The 20,680-nt window shown below is 43.5% G+C and overlaps 3 protein-coding genes across 5 annotated transcripts in view; 2 read left to right on the top strand and 1 right to left on the bottom strand.

Moving 5' to 3' along the window:
- Positions 1 to 20,680, top strand: part of COMTD1 (catechol-O-methyltransferase domain containing 1) — a 581,650-nt gene that overhangs the window by 346,757 nt on the left and 214,213 nt on the right. The window lies entirely within an intron of this gene.
- ADK (adenosine kinase) overlaps positions 1 to 20,680 on the bottom strand; it is a 176,864-nt gene that overhangs the window by 95,829 nt on the left and 60,355 nt on the right. For all 3 annotated transcript variants that reach the window (XM_081329748.1, XM_081329749.1, XM_081329750.1), the window contains exons 5-6: positions 9,498 to 9,670; positions 6,113 to 6,221 (exon numbers count right to left, since the gene is read on the bottom strand). In XM_081329748.1, coding sequence (XP_081185874.1) covers positions 6,113 to 6,221; positions 9,498 to 9,670 — 282 coding nt within the window. The remainder of the gene's footprint in view (positions 1 to 6,112; positions 6,222 to 9,497; positions 9,671 to 20,680) is intronic.
- DUSP29 (dual specificity phosphatase 29) overlaps positions 1 to 20,680 on the top strand; it is a 280,314-nt gene that overhangs the window by 218,276 nt on the left and 41,358 nt on the right. The gene's annotated exons all lie outside the window — the stretch shown is intronic.

Here is a 20,680-nt window from a genome sequence, read left to right as displayed (position 1 = left end):
CTTCTGAAGTTTCATATGGTGTTCAATTAAATTCTAAGATGTTAATCCGGCAGCAATCTCTGAATGACCTCATTACTGGGAGCTGGCTGCATCACAAAAGTAAGACATGACTGGGGGGAAAAGTGCAACAAGGCTTATCAGCAAGGGATATTAAGCATAATTAGTTTTAGTTGGTAAGGGACGCGGTGGCTCAGTGGGTTAGGACGCTGAGCTTGTCGATCAGAAGGTCGGCAGTTTGGCGGGTCGAATCCCGAGTGCTGCGTAACAGAGTGAGCGCCTGTTACTCGTCCCAGCTTCTGCCAACCTAGCAGTTCAAAAGCACGTAAAAATGCAAGTAAAAAAATAGGGACCACGACGGTGGGAAGGTAACAGCGTTCCGTGCGCCTTTGGCGTCTAGTCATGCCGGCCATATGACCACGGAGACGTCCTCGGACAAGCGCCGGCTCTTCGGCTTTGAAACGGAGATGAGCACCGGCCCCTAGAGTCGGAAATGACTAGCACGCATGTGCGAGGGAACCTTTACCTTTTACCTAGTTTTAGTTGAGTGAGCAAGAGCACAAGGGTCCTGCTGTTCCATCCCAGGGGCCTCATCTGACCTCCCACCCCAGGACAAGCAACGGGGTGAAGGTGTGGAGTCAGGTATACTTCCACGTTCTACTGTACTGTGTAACCCTTGCAAGCAATTGACTTGATGGATTGCAAAGGGACGGTTTTAGTCACATGCAAGAATCAACAACAGCTGTGCAAAAATTTAGAGCTGTACAAAACACCAGTCTGGAGGAACATTAACCCTAGCTGAAGAAAATAACATTTTTAATGAATTTGTTCCTCTTGGATAATCTTCTCTTTTCTTTTTCATATTTCTCGCCAGCTGTTCCTGCAGACCTCAGGTAATATGATGGCAGCAACTGTTATTAATACACGACACTCATGTTATTTGTTTCTATCTGTCAGAATTGCCTTCTACAATTTGGATCTGAGCATGCACGAGTGGGAAGGAGCAGCCGTTGCGTAGTTTAACCCTTCTCAGTGAAGGAGCTGGCTAAATCCTTCCCAACACGTCGTCACCCATCACTCCACTCTCAACAGGAATCCAGCCTTGCAAAAATAATTTTGCTGCTTAGTAGCTCTGACCGTCAAGGAACTCTTCATAGCATCCAGCCTGAATCGCCTTTTCTTTTGACTTCAGCCCCCTCGCTGCTCTCCTCCTTTTGGCTGGAGATGAATACCAGAGGTATTTATGGGGCAAGAAAGCCATGAGCACGTGTTCAAAGGTCTGCACCTTTTTTACATGCACTGCATGCACAACAGAAGTGAAAATGTGAGGCGCTTCTACTGCCTTCTTAGGGGCACCATATGGACTTTTTGACACAAACGCCCAGACTTCTGGTCGGAGCCCCTTGCGTCTCACAATCTTTGTACATACTATCACGTACAGTGATGTCTTTACAACTTAGCACTTCTCTACAGTCACTCATGCGCTCGTGACCTCTCGTCTGGACTACTGTAATGCTCTCTACAGGGGGCTGCCCTTGAAGACCACTCGGAGGCTCCAACTGGTGCAGAATGCGGCCGCGCGAGTTGTGTTGGGAGTCTCCCGATACTCCCATGTTACACCTTTGCTCCGCGAGCTGCATTGGCTGCCGGTTGCCCTCCGGGTGAGATTCAAGGTGTTGGTAATGACTTACAAAGCCCTACATGGCATGGGTCCGGATTACTTACGGCAACACCTGCGGCCGGCGTCAACTTCCCTCCGTCCAGTGCGCTCCCACAGAGAGGGCCTCCTCAGGGTGCCTCCGATCAAAGAATGTCGATTGGTGGCCCCCAGGGGGAGAGCGTTCTCTGTGGGCGCGCCAGACCTGTGGAACCGCTTGCCGGTCGAGCTCCGGATGGCCCCCGACCTTCGCTCCTTCCGGTGGGATCTAAAAACTTATTCATTTGAGCAATCCGGCCTGGTTTGATGGGTTAGGGGTTGGGGTTTTAACATGGTTTTTTAATTACTGTATATATCGGGCATAATATTTAATTGTTTTTTTAACTTTTGTACTTCGTTTTTAATATTTATTGCCCTGTATACTGCCCTGAGTCCTTCGGGAGAAGGGCGGTATAAAAATTTAATAAATATAAATATAATACTTAGGCCTGCTGCTGTCCCCCAAGCCTGACCTGCAGTAGGTGATAAGAGACCACATCTAGGAATCCGTCTTTCCCTTGATAACTCAATTACAGCCAGTTTATTTTTCTGCTTTGAGCATCAGTGTTTTGAGCACCAGCAAGGAAGATGAATGAAAAGACTCTTTATGCCTCCAGCTTCTTCACCCTCACTTTCATCTGATAATACTCTGAAGTATTTGCTCTGTTCTAACAATGTCATTCGTCTCCCGATGGACAGAAGCAACTGGTCAGTCAGATGAGCTTGGGAAACCTTTACTCTCCCAAGTTCTGGCTAGCCACACCAGACTTGTTTTCTTCACTTTTTTTCGATCTTTGCAGAATTCTTTAAGGGACGCGGTGGCTCAGTGGGTTAGGACACTGAGCTTGTCGATCAGAAGGTCGGCAGTTTGGTGGATCAAATCCCGAGTGCCGCGTAGCAGAGTGAGCGCCTGTTACTCGTCCCAGCTTCTGCCAACCTAGCAGTTCGAAAACACGTAAAAATGCAAGTAGAAAAATAGGGACCACTACGGTGGGAAGGTAACAGCGCTCCGTGAGCCTTTGGCGTCTAGTCATGCCGGCCACATGACCACGGAGACATCCTCGGACAAGCGCCGGCTCTTCGGCTTTGAAACGGAGATGAGCACCGGCCCCTAGAGTCGGAAACGACTAGCACGCATGTGCAGGGGAACCTTTACCTTTACCTTTTAGAATTCTTTACGTTCTGGATCTATCATAGAAATTATGGGATAAGTGAATTATCTCAGGTGAGCTGATTTTTCAGAGCTTCATGGACCTTCTCTTAGTCTTTACTCTTTCTTGCCCTAGGCCTTTAAATAGTCATTCTTCTCTTCTTTCTCCTTTGGGTTCTCTCTCCTGTCTCCTTTGCTCTGGACTATCCTGGGATCTCCTTTTTTGGGAGGTCTCATCCCAGCCTCTTTCATGCAGAATGTTCTACGTGCTATTTATGAACTTTCTGCTTTAGCTGAGAAGACCTAGAGGTGGGAGGCTGGCCTACAGGATTGGGCCGTTCTCAAGTGACAAACTTCATTTGCAAGAGGTGGAATTCACGCACTCTTCTGATAAGAAAATAAATATACCAACACCTGGCAAGTTACCACCGTTGCCTCCTTGTTGTCCATTTTCTCCCTATAACAGGGGTGTCAAACTCAATTTCATTGAGGGCCGCATCAGCATTGCGGTTGCCCTCAGGGGGCCGGGTGGGTATGGCCAGGGTGGGCATGGCCTACTGGGTGGGAAATGGCTAGAGTGCGTATGGCCTACTGGGTGGGCGTGGCCAGCTCTACATCGTTCGCATGAAGGGTGCCTATGGGGGCCTAGGCAGGAGTGGGACAGATCTGGGGGTCTCTGGCAGGAGGAGGGTCTCTGGGCCAGGGCCAAGGCAGTGGGGGCCGTTCCCTCACTGTTTCCAGGAAGGCTTCGTGGGCCACATGAAACCACTTTGAGGGCCGGATCCGGCCCCCGGGCCTTGTGTTTGACATGTCTGCCCTATAAGATCTTAACACTTCTTTATTATTCCCCTACTAAACAACCTCACTTCCTGATTGGTTTGTGAAGTGTTTGGTTGCAAATTCCCAGTTGTCTATTCCCTTGGTAAAGGGCACTGGCTGAAACTGAGCTAGCTAATCCTCAGACCAGCCTCTCCCTATCAGAACAAACGTTGGGACGTTGACCTAAACGTTTGTGGAGACTCTCCGTCCTCCGAGTCCTGGTTGTCCCAAAGGTGCTTTTTTCAAGAGGCAACTGGACTTTCTTGTTTTTCTTCGAAGACCTTTCGCTTCTCATCCAAGAAGCCTCTTCGGCTCTCATCGACAAGGCACAATACTACCGCCTCTACCTTGGGGAAGGCACGCCGTGCATCTATGGACGCCCCAAAACCCACAAAGAGGGGACACCACTCAGAGCAATCGTTAGCAGCAGCAACTCGGTCACCTAAGGTAAAGGTAAAGGTTCCCCCGCACACGCGTGCTAGTCGTTTCCGACTCTAGGGGCCGGTGCTCATCTCCGTTTCAAAGCCAAAGAGCCAGCGCTTGTCCGAGGACGTCTCTGTGGTCATGTGGCCGGCATGACTAGACGCCAAAGGCGCACGGAACGCTGTTACCTTCCCACCGTAGCGGTCCCTGTTTTTCTACTCGCATTTTTACGTGCTTTCGAACTGCTAGGTTGGCAGAAGCTGGGACGAGTAACAGGCGCTCACTCTGTTACGCGGCACTCGGGATTCGACCCACCTGATCGACAAGCTCAGCGTCCTAACCCACTGAGCCACCGCGTCCCATCGGTCCACCTACACCATTGCAAAACCTCTAACCACCTTATTAGGTCCTCTAGCTGGCAACACCACCCAGAGCTGAAGAAGCTCCTTGGATGAGAAGCAAAACGTCTTTAGAGAAAAACAAGGAAGTCCAGTTGCCTCCTGAAAAAAAAGCGCCTTTGGGATGATGTGGAACAAAGCAAGAAAAACACACAATCCGCCACAGTTAGCTAAACACCCCCCCAAACCCAGACCGGCTTCACACCTCACTGTGTCAACGAGCTCCCAATTAATGGTCTTCTTTCTAAAGGGTGATCACTATTGTTGAGATTTGCTAATTATGTTTAATAATATCTTGTTAAGGAAAAAAATGCACAACTTGAAATTCAAAAAGGAGACTAAAGATGTACTTACTTCTGTTTTTCTTATTTCTTGAATATAAAAGTAATCTCCAAAAGTAATCCCGCTGGTTTTAATTAATTTTTGAAGTTTCTGTTTTTTCTATTTTTTAAAAAAATTCTGCAACCTTTTTTTTTTTAGTTCATTGGATGCCTTGTGGTAGAAAAGCGAATACAAATATTCTAGACCAGACATGTCAAACACAAGGCCCGGGGGCCGGATCCGGCCCACAAAGTGGTTTCATGTGGCCCGCAAAGCCATCCTGGAAACAGTGAGGGAATGGCCCCCACTGCCTTGGCCCTGGCTCAGAGACCCTCCTTCTGCCAGAGACCCTCAGATCTGTCCCACTCCAGCCCAGGCCCCCATAGGCACCCTTGATGCGAATGTTGTAGAGTTGGCCATGCCCACCCAGTAGGCTATATGCACCCTAGCCACGCCCACCCAGTAGGCCACGCCCACCCTGGCCATATCCACCCGGCCCCTTGAGGGCAATCAAAATGCTGATGTGGCCCTCAATGAAATTGAGTTTGACACCCCTGTTCTAGACAAATATTTCCTTACAGAGTTGTATGAAAGGAGGAACATCTATTATTCTCATTCCTCTCTCATCCCTACCCAAAGCACTTTTGTCTGCATCCGAGAAACAAAGTGGGATCAGTCTACACGTCAGAAACAAATACTAATGCAGCAAACATCAGGAAAATAATTTATAGATTCTTCCCAAACAAATAGGCCCACAGGCAGCTCAAACAATGAGTGCATGGAAACATAAATATAAATCCCTCCGTCCTGTACGTTCCCACAGAGAGGGCCTCCTCAGGGTACCACCGGTCAGAGAATGTCGGCTGGTGACCCCCAGGGGGAGAGCATTCTCGGTGGGTGCGCCAATCCTTTGGAACCGCTTACCGGCTGAACTCCGGATGGCCCCCGACCTTCGCTCCTTCCGCCGTGATCTAAAAACTTATCTATTCCAACAAGCCGGCCTGGCCTGATGGATTTGGGTTTTAAAATTATTTAACTAATGTATTCTTATTTTATTGCCCTGTACACCGCCCTGAGTCCTTCAGGAGAAGGGCGGTATGTAAATCAAATAAATAAATAAATAAATAAATAAATAAATAAATAAATAAATAAATAAATAAATAAATAAATAAATAAATAAATAAATCAAGCAGAGTAGAACATAAATCCCTGGTTTTTCCCCCTTCCTTTCTAAGACATGGTTTGTACGACATCAAAAATTCAAGGTCTCAATGCAAGTGAACATTTTGCAACATTAACCACACTTACTGCAATATAATAAACTTTAGCTTTTTCCACCAACTTCCAGTTCTTCTCCACATCAAGATGTTTCTCCTTCTTATAGCAATTAGCAGCAGCCAAGTTAGCAACCAGAGACCTAAAAAAAAAAATTTTAAAACAAGTCAGCTTTCTAATCCCCACTTAGAATATCTACAATTTCCCTATTACCCCTTAATTATTTAATCAACAAACTTATTGAATATCACCCGAGACCATGCCATGTACTCTTAAGATGCTACCCAAACTTTCAGCTCTGCACTCCCAATTTTTCAAATAATATATACAAGCATTAGCAGGCCGAGAAGCAGGAGCTGCACGCTTGTCCCAGTGTGTTGTATTTAATTGTTGATTTCTCTAATAGTCAACGAGCACTTAATACTGTAGGGAAGAGAAATAAGACACCCCGAAGAACCTAATGACTGATACACTTGAGGAAATGGAAAGGATTATTCAATTAAAAGTGGAAAAAGCATTAAAATATCAAAGAGCCTGACTAGATTCTTCCAGAATATAAGCTATATAGAGGATACGGGGGAGGGGGGGAGGGGAATCAATGAAAAGAATCTAGATCGTGGATCTTCCCTCCTTGCGATCTTCGGGAATCTTTCCATAGGAATGCATTTTTGTGTTTCCCTTTTTTACATTCTGCCCCATCCTGCACTCATATAACGCTAAAAGGGTAGCAGGGGCGGTTTGCGTGTGTGTGTGTGTGATGTTGTGTGACTATGACATCCAATGCAAAATGATACAAATGCAAAGGTTCACGTTATTTGCATCAGGATGCACACAATGACACTTTGAAGTCATCATGGTTTCACCAGCAGGCAATGAGTCTGCCCCAAACTGGTTTTCTACCTACAGCAGAGAAAGGATGGGAGGAAAAGAAGCAAAAAGGAATTATTATTATTATTATTCTCCCCACTTTCTCTTTTGTTAGACATTGCTGGTCTTTCTTGATTAATAGGCCTCTAGCAGGGGACAGAACAAAGATGACCTTGAAACAATTAAAAAGAGTTGGATATAGTATTTACATGGAAGATGACAAGGAAATGCTAAAATTATAGGTTAGATTAGGAAGATTAATGCAGGCAATAAAAAAAACACACTGAAAAGAAACCTCACCATGTCCATCACCATACTACAAAAAATTTTGGTTGTCATGCTACAAAAAAGATGTTGAGACCTTGGGAAAAGTTCAGAGAACAACTAAGATGATTAAAACATCTGGAGACTAAAACATACGAAGAACGGCTGCGGGACTTGGGTTTGGCTAGTCTAAAGAAAAGAAGAAATAGGGGAGACATGATAGCAGTGCTCCAGTATTTGAGGGGCTGCCACAAAGAAGAGGGGGGGGTCAACATATTTTCCAAAGCACCAGAGGGCAGGACGAGATACAACGGATGGAAACTGACCAAAGAGAGAAGCAACCTGGAATTAAGGAGAAACTTCCCAACAGTGAGGACAATCAACCAGTGGAACAGAAGTTGCCTTCAGAAATCATGGGCGCTCCATCACTGGAGATTTTTAAGAGACTGGACATCCACCTGTCTGAGACGATATAGGTTTTCCTGCTCGAGAAGGGGGCTGGACTAGAAGACCTTCAAGGTCCCTTCCAGCTCCTATTCTATTCTATTCTATTCTATTCTATTCTATTCTATTCTATTCTATTCTATTCTATTCTATTCTATTCTATTCTATTCTATTCTATTCTATTCTCAGAAAGAGTGATATTCTACTCAAGGCAGTTGCCTTTATTTAATGCCCTGAGCCTTATGCCTTAAAAAGAAATATACAAAATAAGTCTTTTCTTCCATATCCTGGCTGAAAATTTCTTCCAGCTCTTTTCACTAACATATTGTCCTATATGTGCACTTATACCAATGCAGTTTAGACCAGGGCCGGGTCTCCAAACTTGGCAATTTTAAGACTTATGGACTTCAAATCCCAGAATTCCATTCCATGCTGGAAGTCCACAAGTCTTAAAGTTGCCAAGTTTGGAGACTACCACCCCCGCCCCTGGTTTAGACTGTTAAGCCAGAGATGGATTTTAGTCTACAATGAACATTTAAAAATAAATGTAATTCAAAGGAAAAAAGGCCTGGTTGGTACGGAGGTGTGATACAATTTGTTATCTGGAGGAGCGTATTAATAAGAAAAATTATCAAAGATCCTGGTGCCTGCTGTCAAAACGGAGCACATTAAATACAAGCAAGGTTTTCATCTTCTATGATCAGAATTATCTAAATCCATACAGACATTTTTATCGTTTATCAATGTTCTCACTTTGCAAATTTTCAAACCTGAAATCTGCCCCTACGACTGTTCCACCAAAGATATAAACTCTTCCCCAAACAAGGAGAGAAAGCCCATCTTTTGAAAATTGCTTAAAAATGGATGTATAAAAATAGCATAGATAATGGGGAAAGTATTGTTATCCTTATTTTATAATCACAGCTCTTTTTCACAACTGAACAGTCAGCCCTAACTGCAGAGTTAATTTAATCATGGAAAGCGCAGGGAAGTACAAAAACAAATGGAAATGGATTTGTTCTTTTGAAATGCAGCGTAGAAAAAGCAAAGACATAATTCACAGTGTCAACAGCAAGGAAGTTAAGGGGAAACATTGTAGTATAATTGCAATTTCTAAATGGAAATCGTTCAATAAACCTGAATGTCAAAATCAGCTATCAATTGCATACAATCCCTGGGACATTCCTTAAATAGAATTAATAAGATGGTTTTTTTAAAAAAAAAAAGTACCTTTGACAAAACTAGATATATGTCTTTCTTTTATTCTAACAAATTCATACTGTTTTCAAAATCATCTAAAACTCTGGCCTATCAATAGTCAAGAATCCCAATTCATATCTTTCAGGGCCAAGCTGGCTGAGGAATTCTGGGAGTTGAAGTCCACAAGTCTTAAAGTTGCCAAGGTTGGAGACCCCTGCACTAAACCATAAACCGTGGCTGGGGTCATCTGCCACACTAAACCCAAATCAAGCCAAGCCTACGGCGGGTTTATGCCCTATGTGGACCCAGCCAAAAGGGTCCAAAACACTTGAATTGGGGATCTGGTTTGCTGGCCATCTCTACCCTTCTTCCCAGCCATTGTCTCCCCAGGAGGCATCCCCAGAAAGACCAAGGGGAGGCCCCCACTTGGGGGGCTTGCAAGGCCCTCATGAGATATGGAAACCGTGTTTCCTCAACTGGAAATGGGGCGGTGATCAGTGCCTTCCTGACGAGGCCCGTCAGATCGAGGGGTGGCCTCTGCCCCCCTGCAAGCCACGAGACAACTGGGCTCCCCACGTCTTCTGCTCCTTTTCTCCAAGTGTGTGTGTGTGTGGGGGGGGCTCCTCCGGGGAAGGGACCCCACCTGTTATCGCTGCTTATGCAGGCAGCGCAGGTCCCCGTCGGCTCCTGGCTTTGTTCATAGTAGTGAGCGTCCACGTGGGCCTCTTCCGTTTTCCTTTTCAGGATCTCCCCAAATTTATCGGTTCCAATGCAGCCAAAAAAGGTCGCGGCTTTGTAGGGGAACTGGATCATCCACTGCAATTAAAGCAGAAAGGGGGGGGGAGGAAACAAAATCGTTTGCCATTACATCTAGATTTCTGTCACACTGCATGGCGGGTTAGCTGTTTTAAAGGCAAAACTATACTGAACAATTAACACTTTAACATCAAACTCAACAGATAAGATCTTTAGCATAAGTCACGTCCTGATGGATGGCTTTGAAATTATTTAAATCTTTAGACTGTCGAAAGAAACAAAAATGGATGTGTTTTAGGAAAACAGTTATATGGTTTATTACCAATTTTATCTGAAACCAATAATTTGCCTAAAATTTGAATATTCCAGGAAAACAAAACTAGCAGTTCATTTAGTTTGCAATGCACCAAAATATAAGATAATCTTTATTGTCATTTTACTGTGGGCACAACGGCACACATCAAAAATGAAATTTAGTTGCCCGCTCTCAAAGTGAAACACATACATGACACACACCTAAAGCATACTACACACAACATATGTATAGACCCACACCCCTACATATACATAACAAATAAATATGAAACACTGTCCATCTTGAACATATCACGGAAGGAGGAAGCCAGAGAGTTCACAAGGTTAATGCTGTACGGAATGAAACTATGGCTGAATCTGGATGTTCTGCTACGGATACCACGAAGCCCCCTCCTCCCAGAAGGGAACAAGGAAAACAGGTCGTGAAGAGGATGAGTAGCGTCCCAGATAATCCTACGGACCCTGCTCAAGCAATGCTTATGTGCCATGTCCTGGATGGGAGGGAGGGAACTGCCAATGATCTTTTCGGCCGTCCTCACCACTCTCTGCACCGCCTTCCTGTCTGAAGCAGGGATGCTTCCAAACCAGACTGCGATGCTGTATGACAGGATGCTCTCGATCGTCCCCCTGTAGAAAGTGGTCAGGACAGGGGAAGGAAGATGATGTTGTGATTCAGGGTCAGCCTGTGGGTTTGGCAGTTGGGTCGGATGACTCAGAGGAGGAGGAGGAGGGGGGTGTTGAAGAACTTGCTGATGATGGCTTTGAGGCTCCGCAGAGTCCCCAGCCAGGCCCCTCCCACCTGGTGGAGACCCAGCTGTGTGAGCCTGACAGCGTGGATGAAGATGACCCACAGCTGGCCCTGTTCAAGGACGCCCGACGCAGGAGGCAGTCAAGTAGGAGTAAACAGAGGAAGGCAATGGGGCTTCTCGGAAGGAGGCAGAGAGAAGCCACGCCCTGAACTCTATATAAGGGGAATGTGTGGGAGGGCTGGTTTGCTGAAGGCAACCGCTTGGATTGTTCCTGCTTCTTAGCTCGTGTTTTATGGTTGGTGTCTTGTCTTGCTCTTGTTTTATGTGAATAAATTTGGCAGGCTTTATTCCAGCCTCTTGCCGTTTGTAAAGGGGTCGTCCCTGCTTTTGCTGCAGGGCCGGCAGCAGGCTGGTACAGAACAGATGAGCTTTTCTCATGCGACGCAGAAAGTGCAGGCGCTGCTGTGCCCGCTTCACCAGTTTCTCATTGTTGACCGACCAAGCCAACCTACTCGTCAGCTGCACACCCAGGAATTTGATGCTGGTAACCATCTCCACAGGTGAATCGTTAATGCACAGAGAAGTGTGGCTGTGGCTGCCTTTTCTGAAGTCGACAATGATTTCTTTGGTTTTACTGGTATTTAAAACAAGGCTTAAACAGAAAACACCATCGATTTCCTTCTAATGAAGGAAATAAAAGGAATGCTGAGATTATACAGATACTGAACAAAGGGACAAAGAAGGGGGAAAATTAACATAGTTAGGCAATGCTAAGTCTACAGGGAAAATCCACTATAGACTACAGTTGTATAAATAATAACAATAACAACAATAATAAAATAGTAACAGATCTCACCTCCCCTGCACCCTCCTCATGGGTCTGTGGTTTTAATGTTTGCTTTTAACTTTTTATGTTTTAGTTCTTTATGTAACTGTAAGCTGTTCACAGTTGCCCTATGGTGAGATGGGCAGCCAATAAAATTTAAATTTAAATAAATACATCCATCCATATATCCATCCATACATACATACATCAGGCTCACTGTAGACTCATAGACTCACTGAAAAGTATTAAACTATCACAGCCCCCTGAAAAAGACCTTATCACACACAAAAGAATTGTTTTGCTTTTACATTTTTATTAGTACTGTCTATTTCCACAACATCAAACAAATGAAAAATCCAGAATGGGGAAAGCAAAATTGAAAAATTCAAATACAAGTCCACAAGTCTTAAACGTTGTCAAGGTTGCAGACCCCTGCCTTGTGCCATTCCGGACAAATGGCTGTCCAGTCTCTTCTTTAAAAACTCCAGTGTTGAAGCACCCACAACTTCTGAAGGCAAGCCGTTCCACTGTTTAATTGTTATTGATGAAATCTGGTAACTAATGATTCAATATCGTGTCTTTAAATAGAATATAAATCTGAGGGAAGTTGGCCAAAGCTACACAGAATTCGTTACCAAAGAATGCTGAATGAGTTTTTCTAATTCCTTTGAGGACTTTTGACTCAAGTGAGTATTGAACTGGGAATTGTCACCAGAGGGGGTGGTATATAATAATTTATTACAGCTGTTCCACACAATGTAGAAAGTTTTTGATTGGTAAAAAAAATAACCTTAAATGTATAGTGTGATGTGTTTTTGTTTTAATAGCCCATGGTACCTTGAGGTGGGTTTAGAGAGAAATTTCACTCACTGTTCAGATTACAACCTGCATATTTTTTATACTCTCAGGAGAACCTTTTTTTTTACCACAGGAGTTGTAAAGAATCCTGAATCCTTTGATTACAGCACAGATCTTGGCTCTTATCCGTAGTGTTACTTAAAGGTGCTTTGCAGACTTACTGTAAATGCTTGCTAAATTGGTTTGATAAACTGATACACGGTATTTCATGATATAGTACAGATAATAATACACTCTTTTTTATAATAAATTCAACAGTTTAGCTTTTTTTTTTAAAAAAGGGGAAAATCTGAACAAAAAGCTTTAGAGAGCATTAAAATGATCTCTGTGTTAAATAAGCTGTGTTATCCATAGTTAACTTTAAAACTGTAATTAAAAAATTATCATCCTAAATTCCTAATCAAAGAAAGTGCTAAGTGAGTAATCGCAGAGATATGGAATAAACTGACTTAGAGCTGAACTTGGCCGTTATTTTCTCAGTGGTTAGGAAATATATAAAGGCCAATCTTTTTAATTGTTTGATGTACATTATATTTTATCATTAATTTTGTGTTTTTAACTTCCAATATTCTATTTTTGATTTTAACATTTTATTAAAGGTAAAGGTTCCCCCGCACATGCGTGCTAGTCGTTTCCGACTCTAGGGGCCGGTGCTCATCTCCGTTTCAAAGCCGAAGAGCCAGCGCTTGTCCGAGGACGTCTCCGTGGTCATGTGGCCAGCATGACTAGACGCCAAAGGCGCACGGAACGCTGTTACCTTCCCACCGGAGTGGTCCCTATTTTTCTACTTGCATTTTTACGTGCTTTCGAACTGCTAGGTTGGCAGAAGCTGGGACGAGTAACAGGCGCTCACTCTGCTACGCGGCACTCGGGATTTGACCCGCCAAACTGCCGACCTTCTGATCGACAGCTCAGCGTCCTAACCCACTGAGCCACCGCGTCCCTAACATTTTATTAGCTGTGGAATATTTGCCATATCAAAAGGATGGAGTAAAATCAAACCAAACCTGGAACCGTACAACATTTTGTGATTCTTGGACAAAAAATACGGGATTTTCTTTAAATTTAAAGATGATAAAAAGAACTGGGCAGAACAGCTAATTCTGTAAAAGGCAGAAACAAAATTCTTAATGATCTTGATAGGTTGAGAAATGAGCTAATATAGCAAAATTAAATTTAAGAGCAGCAGCTTCCCAATATTTTCTGTACCCGGCACCACTAGGACGCTTCTGATATATTCTCGCACCCCTTACAAAAGTTCAAAGTAAAAGCAACGAATTATGCATATACACTATAATTCTGAAAAGCCAAGTTTTCAAATAACGTCGAGCACCCCCGGTTGGGAACCCCCTGAGATAGGGGATCCCCGGTTTAGCCTCTGTATTTTGTGAAAATTATCTTGGAATAGCACCTGATCCACAGCAAATATTTGGCAAAATGTGACACTGTTTCAAAACTTGCTTGCTGACCCAACTCCTGGACCAAGAACAGAGGGCAGGTGATAGAACAGGAGGTTGTAGCTGAGTGGTAGGAAAAAAATCTTCTAAATAGTAAGAGCGGTGGAACCAATGAGTTAGGAGTTTCATCTTCCCTGGATGGGTCCAGGCAGAAGCTGGAAAGTATCTGGGAGATCTTAATTCAGATTTCTGTACTCAGCAAGCTGTGGGCTCCTCTCAGCACTGAGACTTTATGAATCCTTCTTTCTTTAAACTAAGATAGTTGAGAATCCATACATTTATTTTATGTTATTCTATGGACGTATTAAATTTATATGCTGCCCGTTTCACTATCCAAAAATGACTCTGGGCATCATTCCTGAACAATTATATATGTTAAGAAGATTAACTATCAAGATTTGGTTTACCATGTCTGGGTTGCAACCACTTGATGGTAACAAAGAAATTGTGTTCATCCAGATGTTTGCAGTTCTGATACAGGAACCCTACAGAAGATTAGATATAATAGAAAAACAGCACTGTACCAATGCATGCTAACCGCTCAACATAAATCCAGTGTGGCTTATGTTTATTTTGAAGATCTTTCCCTTCTCATTTACAAGTTATTTTTTCTGTTAAATTTTATGCCATGACATCTGAATGATAACAAAATGGTACCAGTGGGGATTTTCCTTATCTGTTAGATAAAAGCTCTGAACTGCCAGCAAACGCTACCTCAGCTGATTATATACAACACGGTTTGAACCAGGTGGCAAAGTTTAAATTAAAATTTATCGACTATGGTGAACTGTGAAAGCCTCCCTCAACTGCCTTTTCCTTCAAGGTGTGCATGATCAAAGCCACCGAGATTGGGGCAGTCGCACGGCTGCTTATCCAGCCTAAAACAGGCTGTCATCATTCTCTCACACCTTAAATGCAGAGCTGGCCACAAGGGCGTGCTTCCTCTTTCCAAGATCATGGCAGATCATTTTAGCCAAAAGGAATTCAGGCTGGGACATGACATGCAAACTACCTCTGCTTTTCAATCGTTCTTTCAATCTGTTTATCACCATGGGCAATTATATTCAGAAACCAAATATTGGGACTCCACAAACGAAGTTTTGCAATGTTAAGAATGAGATACAGTTCAGCTTTGATTTTTTTGATGGCTAACGTGGTTTGCCACAATATTAGAATATCATTGCTAATTCAAATCATTTCACACATGCATTTCATACATTTATTCTGACACCAGCTTCTTAAGGGATTTTTCTACAGACCTGTTTGTCTTCCCTCTAACCAAGCATAACTCCGTTTCGTTTCTGAGTCTCCAGAGAGGTGACCAAAGGCAGTTTCCTATTGAATTATCAATTATTTATCAAAATTTACCTTAAAATTTTCTAATCACAAATTTTCTAAAAGGGGGGACGGAAACTACATACTGGATTTCCACCCCCTACCCCCAAATGTTCATAATGTAAGTGGGGGGAAAAAGGAGAATTCATCACAAGAGTAAATTTATGTACCAACAAGAAAACAACCTGCAGTTATGTCAATCTATATAGGATTGATTTTGCTGCCTATATTTAATCTATATTAATTTCTGAGCCCTTTATGAAGATGCAACTGACACTTTATTTGCATGACAAGTCATTCGGAGAAAAATGCAATGATATATTCAAGTTTAAAGTTAAGAAAACATGTTCAGGCACTTCATAATTTCTGTCACATGAAATCTCAATGTTATTGTAGAGTTGAAGCAAAAACGCAGTTGGTTATTTTTTTTGCTAAGTACTCTGCTAATATGTTAATGATATCATTACATGATTTTATAAGTATAACAACATGGAATTTATTTATTCTCCATAGAATCAGAGGAAAGGTGCAGAATATGAGGCAGTCAAGATGATAAAACAACATTTAATGCAAATTTATTTCTGCAATATACCATGTTAAAAACAAAGTAGCTTCAGGCATCGCACGAGTGAAAAATGCTAACAAATTAGAATGTCAGAAGCAAAATTAAAGGAGGAAATTGATAGTTCTATTTACATGGCATCAAAAGGAGACCTCACTGTAACATTTACCACCCCACCCATTACAGGAATTAACATGGCAACACAAGAAGCAGCCCCCAACAATCTAAATTTGATTGAAAAATTAAAACCTATGAAAATGCAATCACTATTAATCAAGCTTGTATCTTGGAAAGAAACTGATTTTATCTACCAACAGCCACCATTCATTCTTTCTTTGATTTTGTGCCACCGACAACTGTGGCCTCTGCTCTTTTCTGAATCTGCAACTATGGGAAAATAATTATGTACGGGGAAAAATCCATGTAAGACACAAAAGCAGAGGCTAAGAAATTATTATTACATTTAGGCCTTGTCTTTATGTAGGAAAGAATCGTTGCAACTGGGCTCAAACGTAGGTAATAGAATAGGAAATTTTAAAAAATAGGGGGCAGGAAGTACAGTATTAGCAATGCTCACTGTCTTGAGTTATGCAGTATATTAAAAATGTGCATTAAAAAACCCAGTAATATACTAAGCGTGCTTAGAAGAATTCTTTTTATGATAAATACCTTATTTATATCTTGCTTTTTCTCTCAGAGGCCACTTACAGAGACGTCTCCTCAAATGTCTGCCCTGAAACGCGCTGCCCACATGTGCCACTCTGTTCCGTGGGAAGCATTACGGGAGACGGCCCGTCCTGTTTCTCCGTAAGTCAGGACAGACGGTGGGGGGGGGGCCCACGTGGACCGGCTCAGGGCCAGCTGGCCAAAACCCCAAGACACAGCAACCCTGCAGGCGGAGGACTCCCCAATCCAGGCCCCACCTCCGAAGGGGCACCCATCCAGATGTTTAACCCCAGCGCCCACTTGCTGTCCGAGGCGAGGAGGGCTTTCTGCCAGCTTGGTCTGGCAAACCAGCCACCTCTGATTTTGGACAGGGAATGGCTGCTCTACGGGTCCTAGGCTGGAATAGTGTTCAGGTAGTTCTCAACTTGCAACCAATCTTTTAGTGACCATTCAAAGTTACAGCGGCACTGGAAAAAATGACTTATGGCTGCTGCTTTTCACACTTACGACCGCTGTAGCCTCCTCTCCCGTGGGCGCATGATCAAACTTTGGACAGGGGCAACTGGTCCGTATTTGTGACGGTCGCTGTATCCCAGGGTCATGTCGTCATCTTTTGCGACCTTCTGACGAGCAAAGTCAATGGAGACGCCAGACCTGCTTAATGACCAAATGGTTCACTTAACAACAGTGGCATGAAAAGACTTAAGACGGGCCAAACTCATTTTCCTGCCTTGCTTAGCAACAGAAATGTTGGAGTCAGTTGTAACAGATTCTATGTGGGACTTTCCTTCAGACCCTTCCGGGACCTCGTGTTCATTTAGAAATGTTTGCTTGTTTATAATGCTTGTTCGTTTACCCCTTATGCTATTCTGTGGAGAACACACTACGTACGTTTCAGGCTTGGGGAACAAGACCTGCGCCGGGTGCCACTCGGTCCCCAAAGCAATCCAAGGTGTTGGTATCGGTATACAAAGCCCTTACAACAGGGTCTCCCAACTTTGGCAACTTCCAGGGATATATGGACTTCAACTCCCAGAATTCCAGCCGGCAAGGAGAATCCTGGGAGTTGAAGTCCACTTACCTTCCATTTGCCATGGTTGCGAAATGCTGTCCTAAGGACTTTGAGGTCAGCCACCTTAGAGAAGGTCTTAGCCTCCTGGCCACAGAATTTGGAAGAGGCCCTGCTGTGGGCTGTGGCTGATGGATTGCCATTTGGTGGTGCCACACAGGAGATGTTCTCTCTTGTGCAGTGACCTTTTCCATGCCTGGTGCTGATCTGTTTAAGGCCGATCTTGAAATTTTATTTACCGGTATTTATAATTTACTTATATTTCCTATCCCTTAACCGCCCGTCTCCCTCCCTTTATCTTTTTAAGTCAGCCTTTCCCAGCCATTAACTCTCTTTAAGATTTCACTCATAAAAGAATGTTTTCCATTATAGGGTTTGTAAAACCACATTGGGATACTTTTGCAATGAGAAGTGGTATAAAAATATTTTGGTAAAAAACAAATATAAAATTAAACACACTAATAAAATATACTAAAATAAACCCACTAATATAGGAATACTATATGCACCAAATGCTCCAGTTTCAAGACACTATGTTGACTTTATACAAATGCCAGAGATATTTCTATATCCCATTCTTAAATTTCACAGATTAAAGTACTGCCATGTCTCCTGACAGTTGTGATGAACAGCCATGTGGTTCTGATTTTGTACTACATTTAAAGTTTGCTCTTCTGAAATTACATCATCATTTTATGTCAACTGTTAGCAACTATACCCTTTAGTTTGAAGCAGTGTTTTATTTTATGATGACCCAATGCAATATCCAATAAAATTGAAGTAGACACAAATACATACAAAATCAGTTAAGGCAGGTTGGAACAATATTGAATAAGAAAATTTAAGAATGTGTTTCTCCCTGCAGCCTAATTTCACTCATCTCCGTGCCCTGAAACAACTTTTAATGCTTAAAATGTCTAGGTACAGGCACCCAAAACTTCTTTTTTCCACCCTCAATTACATGTCAACCTGGGAATTATGCGTTCTAGGTTTACAAACAGTATGATGAACAATTAGTAGTCCTTGACTCGTGACTATGAAATAGCCCGCCCATTATGGCTGCAAGTCGTGGCAGTCACTAAGTGAGGTGTTCATGTGATCATCTTGCTTAACCACCCCAATCCTGTTCTCTCAATTGCATTTGTTAAATGACTGCCCAGGTCATAAAATGGAACACAGGGCATCTTGGGAGTGGGGGGAGGCCCTGGGAGGTGAGGTCGGGGCCAGGCCAGCATTGCCACAACTCCCCAGCTCATCTGTGGCGTATTTTAAAGTTTAACTGTAGAATGTGTGGACTTCAACTCCCAGAATGCCCCAGCTAGCACCGTTGACTAGGAAATTCTGGGAGTTGAAGTCCACACAACTGAACATTGCCAAGGTTGAGGAACACTGGTCTTCTGCAACTGCCGGATCAGTTCTGCTAGCGCGCCTTGGACCGACCCCCATCCAGCCTCGGCCTGAGGTCTTCTAGCTAATGAGAACTCCACCTTGCTCACTTGCACGTCAGAATATGTAATGACAAGCGTACGACAAGTTAAAAAACAGTAAAATTTAACAGAATACTCATACAAGTATGAATAAAATATCAGCTAGTATTATGAATCTATAAATCTATAAAATGAATCTAAATAATTAAACCTGCAAGGCTTATTAACCTATAAAAGTAAAAACAAAACCTGTTAAATTGGTGCATTAAAACCAGTATTTATATTAAGGTACATCAAAAATAATATAGAATTTGCAATATTTAATAACAGCAATGCCTAATAGGCATGAAATAGCAGGGTACATATTCCATACGCTCACAGACCATTAAGCAGTTATTCTCTTCCGGTATCAGAAACATTCGGAGAGACTATATCACTTCTATCAGACCGATTAAAATGAAACTGGGGGTGTCCAGGACAATTTGCTAATAACACTGTTAAGCGACACGCACAAATATCTCTGTAAAAGGAAAAAAGTGAGCATCGGTCTTCACATTGCCCTTTTCACACAGGCAAAGTCTTTCGTTATTAGGAGTTATACTTCTGCTCCTGAACAGCAGTAGGGAAAATATTTAATTGGGCTAGCATCATCTACAGCTCATCTACATTTAGATATTTCAATTTGCCTCAGATATCTGGCTGGGCGACAACCGAAAGGCTGACCACCTAAGTGGGCCCTTGCCAGCATCCTAGACTGAGCTTCCTGGCTTGGTGTATCTGTTCTTCTCTTCTTCCTCTCGGCTTCCCCGTGGCGGCCACACCGGGTCTACGACATTTCCCTGATTGACCAAGCTAACAACGCCACCAGCTAAGGGAATAAATTTAGTCTGGCGTGATCTATTTGCAATGAACCCATGCTGGTTACTTGTTGTGATTCAGGGTCAGCCTGTGGGTTCGGCAGTTGGGTCGGACGACTCAGAGGAGGAGGAGGGGGGTGTTGAAGAGCTTGATGAGAGCCCCCAGCCAGGCCCCTCTCATCTGGTCACGATGCAGACCCAGCTGTGTGAGCCTGACAGCGTGGATGAAGATGACCCACAGCTGGCCCTGTTCAAGGACGCCCGACGCAGGAGGCAGTCAGTCAGGAGTAAACAGAGGAAGGCAATGGGGCACCTCGGAAGGAGGCAGAGAGAGGCCACGCCCTGAACTGTATTTAAGGGGAATGTGTGGGAGGGCTGGTTTGCTGAAGGCAACCGCTTGGATAGTTCTTGTTTCTTAAAGCTCCTGTTTCTTGGTTCGTATCTTGTTCCGTTTGTTTTTGTAGCAATAAATTTGGCAGGCGTAATTCCAGCCTCTTGCCTTCTTGTAAAAGGGGTTGTCCCTGCTTTTGCTGCAGGGCCGGTAGCAGGCTGGTACAGAACATTACTGTCAATTGTGGCCTGCCTGCTCAAAGTGTTCACAAACATGCCGCCTGGTCATCTGTTTGAGGAAAACAAGAGGATCGGCTGAGCGGATTCTCCTTCCTCCTGAAGACGCCACCACGGCCCCCCCCAAACCCCCCCCTCTCCTTCCTTCAAGAGTTCTCCAAGGTGTTTCTGTGATCCCATCCTCCAGTTCCTTTAGTACCTGGGGTATAATCTAGCTGATTCTGGACACTTTTAAGTTCTCTCTCACCCTCTCTCTGTCAATCTCAATTGCAATTAGCCTCTTTCCATTGTGACAGACTTAACCCTAACCAGCCTGATTTTCCTTCTGAGGCAAGACAGATGCCACCTGAATACTAAGGCCTTCTTCTACCTTCTCATCACC

The sequence above is a fragment of the Vipera berus genome (genome assembly GCF_964194415.1).
Source record: "Vipera berus genome assembly, chromosome: 5".
In the NCBI taxonomy this organism is placed as follows: Eukaryota; Metazoa; Chordata; class Lepidosauria; order Squamata; family Viperidae; genus Vipera; species Vipera berus.
This window is presented reverse-complemented; position numbering and strand designations above follow the sequence as displayed.